We start from the raw sequence: 10419 nt of genomic DNA on the forward strand, positions 1-10419 counted from the left end.
TTCATCCTCGCGGCAGCTACGCGTCACTCCCTCCTTCTGGCCTTTCCGTCACGACGAGTCTCTCTCTCTTGCGTCTTTGTCTGTCTGTCTCGCGTGGTTCATTGCTTTTTCCTCGCAATGAGGTTTGAACTAGTGATTGACCTGCCTGCGGAGGCAGGCTCTTCTTCGGAGCCCTTTCCAGCGGAGAGAAGAAGAAAGACGCCAGATACGTCGCACCGCGGCGAGGCTGCCGCGAGGTCTTCCTCGCCCTGCCGTCCCTCGTCTCCGTCGCCCTCTGGCGGCGGGTCCATACACCAGGCGCGGCGGCGCGAGGGCAGCGCGCCACGGAGGGACGGCGACGCTTCGCCGCTTCAGTGGCCTTTCTTCTCGCACCTCGTGAATCCCCCGCCAGTTCCTGTCTTTTTCAGTTTCCACGTGGCAGCCCACCTCCTCCAGTCTCGGTCTGCGGCGCTTGCGAGTTCGCCTGCGCCGGCGCCTTTTTCTTCTCTCCTCTTCGCGGACGGAGAGTCGCCCCGGGGGCACGCCGCTGCCTCGTCGAGGCCGCCGCCCTCCGTGCCCTCCTCGCAGGCGTGCGCCTCTTCGTCTACCGCCGCGTCTCTCCCGCCTTCTTTCTCCGCCTCTGCGCCCCTCCTGTCTCCTCTGTCTCCTTCCGCGTCCGCGCAACCCAGCGCTTCGGCTCCTTGGTCGCGTGCCGCGTCGCGCGAGCAGGGCGAGGCCTCGCAGTCTGTTTTCGTGCTTCCGTCGTGCTTCGTCGCCGCGGAGTCACGAGCGGCGGCCTCTCCCTCCCCGGGGGCTTCGCGCCCCTCCTGCCTCGTGTGCATCTTGGGGATTCCTCTGTCGCTTCCCTGCGCGTCATTCCTCAGCGCGCTCGAGGCGTATTACCCGGCGCTCGCCAGTATCCATATCTTCTCCTCTGCGTCGCTGCAGCGACGCGCCTCCGCCGTGCCCCCTGTCGCTCGCCTCCGCTCCTGCGCGCCCTATCTGCGCTCGCGCTCTTCGGCGGACGCGTCTACCTCGCCGGCGACGGCGGGCGAGCGGCGCGCGCCACCCGGAGGCCTCTATCTCCTCCAGGGGTGCTGCGCTGACCGGTCCTACGAAAACGCGCGGGTAGGGAGACGACGCGCGCAAGCAGTCGCATCAGAAGCTCTCGAGACGGCGGAGGCCGAAGAGCGAAGGGGGGCCGCTACGGAGATCCCAGAGGGCGACGGAAAAGGCGCGGAGACGCAGCAGAGCCTTGAGAGAGAGGGAAATCGGGAAACCGTAACTGTCGCAAGGACCGGAGAGAGAGAATGCTGGTGCCGCGGAACCCGCCTCGAGTGGCTCTCTGCGGCGTCGGCGGCGTGGATGAGGGAGATCGAAGCGAGCGAGGGCGACGGAATGCATGCGACAAGCGCCCGCGGGAGGATGATGGAGCGTGGAGAGACGCTGGAGACGCCCTCGGAAAGCGCGCTGGATGCTCGGGTGCGCTCCCACGAGGAAGGCGTGGGTTTCTACGGCGCAGTGCTTGTCTTTAAGCACTCCTGCGACGCCACGCGCTTCTCGAATGCGTTCCACGGCTTGTGTTTCCGCCATGAGTTGCCCGCCTGCGCCTTGAGAAGGAAAAGCCTCTCCTTCATATCCTCTCTCGCGTCCTCGCCGACATCTTTCCATGACGCCTCGGCTCCGCCGCCTTCGTCCTCAGCTTCGCCCGCTGCCTCGTCGGCCTCGTCGGTCTCCGGAGTCCCTCTGCGGGCAGAGACAGGGGGCTGGAAGTCCCAAGCCGCTACTGAGAGGGAACGGCGTAACGAGAAGCGCCTCACGAAGAGGAAAACCTGGAAAAAGAGGCTGCCTGACGCGGCTGCAGCGAACGCAAGCGCCTCGCCCTCTAGTGCGTCTTCATCTAGCGCCTCGCCCTCTAGCGCGTCTTCATCTAGCGCCTCGCTTTCTAGCGCGTCTTCATCTAGCGCCTCTCTTGACCGTGAATGCACTCCCAGCAGTGAGCCTCCTCTCGTGGCTTCCAATTTCGCTTCGCATGGCCGTCTGCCTTTCCACGCCGCCTCGGCGGCCGCATGTGTGCAGGAGAACGTGGCGAGAGAAAACGAAAACGATAAGTGTGACGTGGCTGGTGAAAGCGAGGGAGGCGCGTGTGTCTGGAGCTCTGCGCGCTGCTATGTCATCCCCCTCAGCTCTCTGCACTATCGGTCGGTCTTCCGCGACGCAGCGCCCGCCGACGCGCAGGGCGAGGCGGCAAGCAAGAGAGAGGAGACCGAGGGAGGAGCGAGTGGCGGGGAACCTGATGCCGCTTCAGTCTCGCAGAAGGCCACAGAAAGCGCGCGTGGGCAAGAGAAGGGGCTGCATGCGTTGCGGAGAAGCCTCACGGATGGGGATCTCCTCGGCGGGCTCAGCTGTCTGCCGTTGGCGAAGAGCGGGCCTGCGGCGCCCCCCTCCCGTGCCTCAGGGGCTGCCAAGGCGGCGCCCGCTGCGTTCTGGGAGATTCCGGCGTGCCCAGCCTGCCTCGAGCGCGTCGATGAGACGGCGACGGGGATCGCGACGCAGCCCTCAGGTTGGAAAGTTGAAACGCCGCTTCTCTCGCTGTTGGCAGTCGCCGCTGAGGCGCGCAGACGCCGGCGCGCGCAGAGGCGGGACTCTCGAAGGAACCAGGAATGGCGAAAAATAAAGAAGTTTGGGCGGGAAGCCGAGGAGGACAGGGCGGAAGACAGGGCTGCAGGGGGCACGGAGGAAGAAGCGGCACAGCAGCGAGGAGAGTCACGGGGGACGCGTCAGACTGCGAATATCAACTGTTGCCCGTGTGCGTCTTCTTCGCCTCCGCGCGCATCTTTGCGTGGTCCTCTCTCTTCGCTCTCCGGAGCGGGGACTGCCTCGCTGTCTCCCTCCCACTCGTCGTGTGTCTCTTTGGGCAACCCCGGGGGGGACTGCGGGGCTGAGGGAGTGCTCGAGATCCTTTTTCCGCGCTTTCTGCCGATCGCCGCCGCGGAGACAGCGGCCATCGCCTCCTGTCGCGTATGCTTTGCGTTTCTCCTCGCGCACTACGAGGCGGCGCTTGCCATGGCGCGGCGCGAGCGGAAGAAGGAGAAGCGGGAGGCGAACGCGGGTGGCGGCGCCCCAGCAGAGGACAGCGAGGAAGATACGCAGCGCGAGAGAGGGAGAGGCCTCGTTCGCTGCGGCTCCTGCACGGAGGAGAACGACTTGTGGCTCTGCCTCGTCTGTGGTCACTGCGGTAAGATACCTCTGAAGGAAAAAAAGAAGCAGGCACACGGCCTGCCGCCGACTCGCTGCACAGCGTCGGCGTCAAGAGACGAAGGTGCGTAGCGTGGGCGTGTGTCTTCACAACGCCCTTGCAGGCAAGTTCTCTGTCTGCGCATATGAGCTTAGGAGCTTCACCGCGAATCGAACTCCAGGTGGCGGCGCTCTCGATAAGTTTCCTTTCTGGCTCAGTTCATGCCGAATCCCTCTCGTGGGGACCTCGCCGCTTCGTTTTGACTCGCGGGGCATCTGTGAGGCTGCGGGCTCGACTCTCCACGCCCACCGCTCTCCCGCCCGCCTCTCTCCCGCCCGCGTCTCCCCCCTCCTATCCCTCAGCGCTTGGTTTTTTCGCATTGTCGCTTTGTTTCGCAGGCTGTGGGCGCTACCGTCTGGGTCACGCGAAGGCGCACAGCGCGTTGACTTTTCATCGATTCTGCTTGCACCTTCCCTCCGGGCGCATCTGGGACTACCGGGGCGACGTGTTTGTGCACCGTCTCCTCCTTCCGCTCTCCTCGGCTTCTTCGCTTGCCTCCCTCGTCCTCGCGCCGCTGCCCGCTGCACAGGTGCTGCCGCCTGAGTCGTCGCCGGAGGAAGACGAGCCCGCCCCCCCTGGCGCCCGCGGTCTCCTCGCCTCCTCGCGGGCCTCTCTGCCGCCCGCGGCGGCCTCCTTCCAGCCGACAGCCAGCCCCTCCTCCCCGTCCGCCGCCGCCTCCGCCCGTGTGTCACTCTTTTACACACTCTCTGCGTCGTGGTCCTGCGACTGCCCACCTCCCGCGGAGGCTGGCGAGCGCGCGCGCCCTGCGCCTGGAGCCCGTCTGCGCTGCGAGGCCTACAGGGCCTCGATCTCCTCCATCTCGTCTCCTCCTCTCGCACACGCGACCGGCGGCGCCGCGCGCTCTCCGCAGTCCTCGGCGGCGGCGAGCGGGGGGGATCGCGACGCACACCGAGCTCTCACGCGGGACGGCGGCCTGCTTGCGGAGCCCGAGGGCGAGGGCGTCGAGGCCGGAGAGACCGCAGAAGACGAGGGCGACGGCGGCGAAGGCGAACGAGCCGACGTGGGTGCCTGGCGAGGAGGCAGTCGAGGGGAACGCGAGCCTCAACACAGAACCTCACCCGGAGTCGACCAGCATGGTGAGATACAGACGCCTACGGTGTGTGGGGCCTTCGCCTCTCTTGCGCACTCCGGAGAAAGGCGTCGAGTCGCCGCTCCTTCTCCCGGCGGTTCGGGTGTTTCTCCTCTAGAGAACCCGCCTGAGCAGTTTCGTCTTGGGGCGCGATGGGGGGCGAGGCAGTTCGCATGGAGGTGTGTTTCCCTTCTCTCTTCCCCCAAGTCGTCTCGCGCGTGTGCCTGGTCTCTGTCTTCTCGCTTCAGGAGAAGCGGTTTTGCCGCGCCGCCCTTCCTCCGTTTACTCCGCGCCCTGCGGCTTTCGGGTTTCTGAAGGAAGCGGGGCGGCAGCGGTGGCGTCCCGCCGCTGGCTGTCGGGTTCGGGGGAGAGGGAACAGGGGCGCCAGACCGCGGAGAGGAGGACAAGCCGCGAAGGCGAAGACGGAAGAGAGGAATGGCTGCCTCCGGCGCAGGCGCCGCGAGGAGAAGGCGCTGCGCGCGAGCGGGAAGAAAGCTTGGCCGCTATAGGGGCTGCCGCGTTCCGACTGCTGCAGGGGGGCGGGCGCGAAGCCCCACGAGAGGAGGCGGTGCCGCAGGACGTGAGGAGGGCGCCCGCTGGGCGCGTTCATCGTCTCTCCGCGGCCGGCGAGGGCACCGCGGCCGGCGAGGGCACCGCGGCCGGCGAGGGCACCGCGGCCGGCGAGGGCAGCTGCTCAGAGGCGCGCAGAGCGCGAGAAGACAACGAGACGCGCGTGTGTCCCCCTCTGTCGCCTTCCTTTCGTCACCACGCCGAAAGGGAGGTGTGGCGCGCTTTGCCGATCGGCGCTCCCGCGGGCTCGCTCGATTGCCTTGCCGCGGAGAGGCAGGGAGAGGGAGGAGAGCTCGAGAGAGGCGAGGAGGGAGAAGGAGCGACGGCGAGGCGAGATCTGAGTGTGTTCGCTTCGCTGCACGAAGTCCGCAGCTCGGACGCGGCTCACGACGCCGGCGTCGTGAGCCGCGCGTCGTCTCTCTCTCACTGTTTGGCGAAGCGGGGGGGCGAACGAGCCGCCGCGGCCTCGTATCCTGTCTCTTCTTCTTCGTGGCCTTGTGCGACGCGGTATGAGTCTCTGTCGGCGGAAGCTCGTCGGGCGAGCGAGCTGGTATCGTCCTTCGTGTGCCCGCCGGCCTCATCCTCTACGTCGTCCGCCTGGGGCGGGCTAGAGGCAGAAGGCGCCCTCCGTGCCTCGCGCTCCCTGGCTTCCTGCGCCTCCGTCTCTCTCGCCGCTTCTGCGCCGCGGTCGCTCCCCACTCGCGCAGGTTGCGCGGCGCAAGAGCCGGCGCCTGCGCGGGGGCTGCCTCCTTGGTTCGTATTCTCGCCCTCTTCTCTCGCGTCTGATGTGCAGTACGCGTCTGTCTCGGTCTCTTCGCCTTCGGGCGGCACTTCGCCTCCAGGCTCAAATGCGCCGGATCCCTCGTCGGCGCCGTCGGCGGAGAGCCGCAGCCCCCGTGCCTCGTCGGCGTTTTCCCCAGCGTCTTCATTTGCGACTCTCTACTCGCCTCGGCCTGCGTCAGAGGCCACATCCGGGAACAGTGTGGGGGGGTCGCCGCTGGTGCGCCCACGGGAGGCCTCCTTTCCGTCGTCGCTTTTCTCGGCTCTGTCTGTGCCTCCTTTGGCGTGTGTGCGCAGCGTGGAAGACAGCACGTCATCTCTCCCCTCGAGTCCGCCGTCGGCGCTCCCTCCTTTCCTTTCCGTCTCTTCGCCCCAGGCTTCTGAGCTTGCGTTGCCGCAGCCTTCCTCGCCTCACGGCTATCCGCCGCCCGGCACGGCCCCCCCGTTGGTCGGGCGCCCGCTGTCGTCTTCGCATGGGGCCTCTCTCGGGACTCGCGAGAGCGACGGCGTCGCAAGTTGCCGCTCGCCGATGCCTCGCAGTGACGGCCCATGCGCCTGCTCGGCTTCTTTCTCGCCCCTCCGCCACGCTGCGTGCCGCCTCTCTTCTCGCGCCTCCTTCCCTCCGCCGCTCTCGCCTTCGTCGCTTCCGCGCGCGTTGCCGCCTTCCCCCTTCGCGCCAGCGCCTCTCGCGCGCGGCTCGCTTGCGTCGCCTTCGCTCGTGTTTGGGTCCCGGCCGCCGGTCCCTCCGTCTCCTCTGCAGTTTTCGCCTCCCTCCGTCGGGTCTCTAGATCGGGGGGCAGGAGGCCCCGCGCGCGGGGACCCGGCCTTTTCCTCCCTCGCCTCCTCCTCGTACTGCTACTACTCGCTGCCGTTTCACTCCCTCCCCCAAGACTCACGGGTGCCTTCGGCCTCCTCTCTGCGCGCGCGGTACCTGCGCGCGCTGGTGCCACCTCCAGTCTCCTCGTGGCGCAAAGCGGAGATGCAGCAGCACTTCTTTTACCCCGCCTGCGAGGGCGGGAAGCCTGCAACCAACGCCGCGTGCGGCGGCGCGCGCCTCTCCGCTGCGTTCGAGGGAGAAGAGGGGGGAGAAGAGGAAGCAGACGCGGAGTGCGCGCTGCACAGCGAGGGGGCGGAGGAGGAGGCCGAGGTGAACCACGCACCGCGGCGGGATGCGCCAGATGAGGGAGGAGTCGTCCCAGGATGGAGGCGGCAAGGCCAGTCTGAAGCAGGCGGGGACCGCGAGCGCCTCCTCCTTCGCGGCTCCCCCCAGGCTCCGTGGGCTGCAGAGCGTGTAAGCGAGCCGCAGCGTGCAGAGAGTCCTCCGGCCTTTGCAGTCGCCTCTCTCTCTCACGCTCCACGTGCTTCTCCGGCGCCCGCCTCGCTGCTGCTTCGAGACGAGGGCGAGAGGCGGGCGGCTGAAGAAGAGGCGAGCAGCGGAGACGACCGTGTGAGGGAGCAGGGGCTTGCAGGCTGCGAGGGGAGAGTCAGCGGGCCGCGCCAGGCTGCGACGTGGACCGCAGCCTCTGCGGAGAGCGCGAAAGAGGCGCCGCGAGGAGAGTCTCCAGAGGACGGTCTGTCGCGCTTCCTCTCGCACAGTCCTTTTCCTTCCCTGCCAACCGGGCTGTTCGGCGAAGACGAAGGCGGCATTCTAGTCGTTCCGTCTCTGTCTCTCTCACCACGCGAAGCTGCGACCGGAGACGAAGAGAGCGTCGAGAACTCCCCGGCTGGGTGTCTGTCTTTTTCGGCGACAGGGCATCCGCCACTCCCCCTCTCGTCGTCCTCGCTCCTTTTCTCTCCATTCGCGACGCCGCCCGCGCTGTCTCTCTTCTCGGGCCTGTCGCCCGGCGGAGAGGAGGACGCGGCGCGGGGCGACCTTGGCGCGGGTGCGACCCCAGACGCGCTTTCGAGGCTCGCAGGCATGGCCTCAAACGGCGCCGGCGGCTGCGGGTGGCCTGTGCGCGAACGGCGCGACGGAGACGCGCACGCAGACGTGGAGCCCAGGCTGAATCTCTTTGTCCTCCGCGAGAGAGAGGAAGAGGAGCATGCGCTGTGGGAGGAGCAGCTCAACAGTGTGCTGTCTAGCCAGCTTGCGTACCAGAGAGAGATCTACGAATTTCGCATCCGAAACCACGAAAACGCCTTTATCGGGGAAATCGAAGTGGCGACAGCCACAACCGAAAGCCTCAATGAGCAAGGCGTCAGTCTACAGGTAACTCTGAACGGACAGCTATGCTTGCGGCGCGGGATACGCGTCTCCATCTGCATATTGGTCTGCCAGGCTCTGTGCAAACAATCCGAGCTTCTACAGTAGGATGGCAGAGCTAGACCGCAAGCGACTCACATCTTTCACGGTTGGTGTGTGGAGTCTGATTTTCCGCGAACGCACGCCGCTCATGGACTGAGCAGTCCTCGCACCGACCTACATAGGGCTCCTCTCCTTTGGTAGAAAGAAAGGAGTAGAGAACCCGAAGCGATCGCTGCATGCAAGCGGATGGGTGAACAGCGGAGGGAACAGATGCTGGGGCGAACCTGTTTTTTGTGATTGCTTATTTCTGGTTTGCGAGTCGATTTCGAGGTTTCATTGTGCTGGCGAGCGTCCACAAGTCTTCTGAGCCGATGTGTTTCTCGCGCGTTGCTGTCTGTGTTTGCAGGTCCAACTCGCGGATCTGGCCTGTCAAAGGCGAGAAGTGCTCAAGAGGATGAAAATTTCTCAGCAGCGAGTGCGACAGCTTAGGGAGCACAATCACTTTCTGCGCCAGCTGGTTGACTCTATGAGACATGCGTCGAAACCGAAGGGCTCTCCGCTGTCCATTTCTTCTCCCTCCTCCTCGGGCGCCTCTTCGTCCCGCCCTCCTTCTTCCTGCCCTGCTTCTTCGTCCTCGCCTCCGCCTTCGTCTTCCGTCACGTCTTCCTGTTCAGCTGCGCCCTCCTCCGGTTCGTTCGCGTCTTCTCATTCTGCGTCTCCCTCCCCTCCACGCCCTGCGGAGCTGTCGTTGTCTTATGCCTCCGCGCCTCGTCCAGAGGACCCGTCTGGCCCCTTCTCGCGGTCGACAGGCTCGTTGGAGCCCAAGGGACCCGCGTCCCCTGTCTCCGCGGTGGAGACAGTCCCCTCGGAGCCTTCAGTGGACGGGCCTGCGAGTCTGTCTAGAGCGAGCGATCGAAGACCTCGGGTCTCGCCACGTAAGTACTGCATCCCTCCTCTGGTGAAGGGCCAACTGCACCCGGCGAGTGCTGAGGAAAGCCCGCCCCGGACCCAGGCGGGTCTCTCTGCCCCGGAGACCCCGCCCTCGGCCTCAGGCCCCGGGGCTGAGCGGCTAGAAGGACAGCAGGCGCTTGTCGCGGAAGCAGATTCGAAGGAGGTGCACAACAAGAAGGGCAGGGAGAGACGCAGCAGTCAAGCGAAGAAGGGGAAGAAGAAGGAAGTTCTTCACCCTGGGCACAGCGAGGGACTGCCCGAGTTGTTGAACGACACGGGCGCGGAGAGAGACAAAGTGGTAAGCAGAGAGCAGCGTCCGTCTGCGGAGGCCGCGGCGGGGTGTGCCGCCTCTTCAGCAGGAAAACGAAAAGCAGAAAAAAAGGACGCCGCGAGACTCGCCGCACTCGACGCGACAGTGAATACCCTTCAAGCCGAGGTACGTGTGGGGCGATTCTTTGGCAAAGCCTCTGAGGAATATTGTGTGTAGACCGGCTGAAGTAGGGCATCCTGGGCCGTGGGGGAAGAGAGTCAGAGCGACGCAGGGCTGAGGGCCTTTGCAGGTTGCTTCTTCGGCTGCGAGACTTGTCTGCTTCTTTCGCTCTTGCTCGTTGTTTCTCAGAGACGGCCTGCGCTGGGTGCATGTATGTGGCCGCGCGAGACCGGATTCGTCGTTTAGTCCTGCGGTCGCCTGTTTTGCGATCTCTCTGTATGCTTTTTTTGTGTCTGTTTCTCTGTTTGGGCACTCTCTGGGTGTAGCTTTCTGCTGCTACGCTGTGTTGTTTTCGGTGTCTCTTTTTCTTCAGCTCGCGCGGCTCTACGAACTCCTTTCGCAAGGCGGATCGCCGTCGTGACCGCCCTCGGGTCGCCGTGCCGATTTTTGTGCGTGGCGAAGACGCGGCGCTCTGTCAAGCGCGAGCGAGTCTGAGAAGACGAACACGAAACGAAGAGTTTCGCTTCCACAGTTCTCTTCGCGGGGACTTCTCTGGTCCCGGCTGCGGTAGAGAACGCGAAGGACGCACACGAGTGCAGACACCTAGTCGCGCCGTTGACTGCTTTTTTTTGACAGGCAATTGGCTTTACGTTCAGATACAGCGTGCCCTACGCCCTGCTTAGTTACGTGTGTATGGACCTGCTCGCGCAAGTCCATTGTGCGGGAGCGCCGGCGGCACTGCCTGCGGGGAGGCTGTCGACACTCGCCGAGAGGAACGGCCAATCTAGACTGCCTTGGCTTTTCTTCAGGGATTTCGAATTTTGAGTACACTAAAGGCCTCACGAGGCGCCGCGCTCGGCGAAAACCAGCATTCGCGCATCAGTTACCTGCACGTCGTGAGAATCAGCTAGGTGCCCCTGGAGGTATTAGAGACGTGTGGATTGCCAGCGTCATGCATGCATCAGCACAGACGAGGTCGATGGCGCGTGAGAGGCCCAAACACGCGGCAGCTGCGATATTTTCTGAGAATTGTGGGGAAGACCTCTGTGTCTGGGGTAGAAGGCAACAACTTCAGC

At 65.2% G+C, this 10419-nt stretch overlaps 1 protein-coding gene across 1 annotated transcript; it reads left to right on the forward strand.

Moving 5' to 3' along the window:
• Window positions 1–117: 117 nt before the first annotated feature.
• On the forward strand, window positions 118–9764 carry BESB_029300 (uncharacterized protein; the record flags this gene model as incomplete). The annotated part of the gene is made up of 5 exons (XM_029361604.1): window positions 118–3217; window positions 3616–4374; window positions 4616–7926; window positions 8369–9349; window positions 9717–9764. 5 exons carry the CDS (start codon window positions 118–120, stop codon window positions 9762–9764), a joined length of 8199 nt encoding a protein of 2732 aa, XP_029215504.1.
• Window positions 9765–10419: the final 655 nt, after the last annotated feature.

Source organism: Besnoitia besnoiti, assembly GCF_002563875.1.
Source record: "Besnoitia besnoiti strain Bb-Ger1 chromosome Unknown contig00015, whole genome shotgun sequence".
NCBI lineage: Eukaryota > Apicomplexa > Conoidasida > Eucoccidiorida > Sarcocystidae > Besnoitia > Besnoitia besnoiti.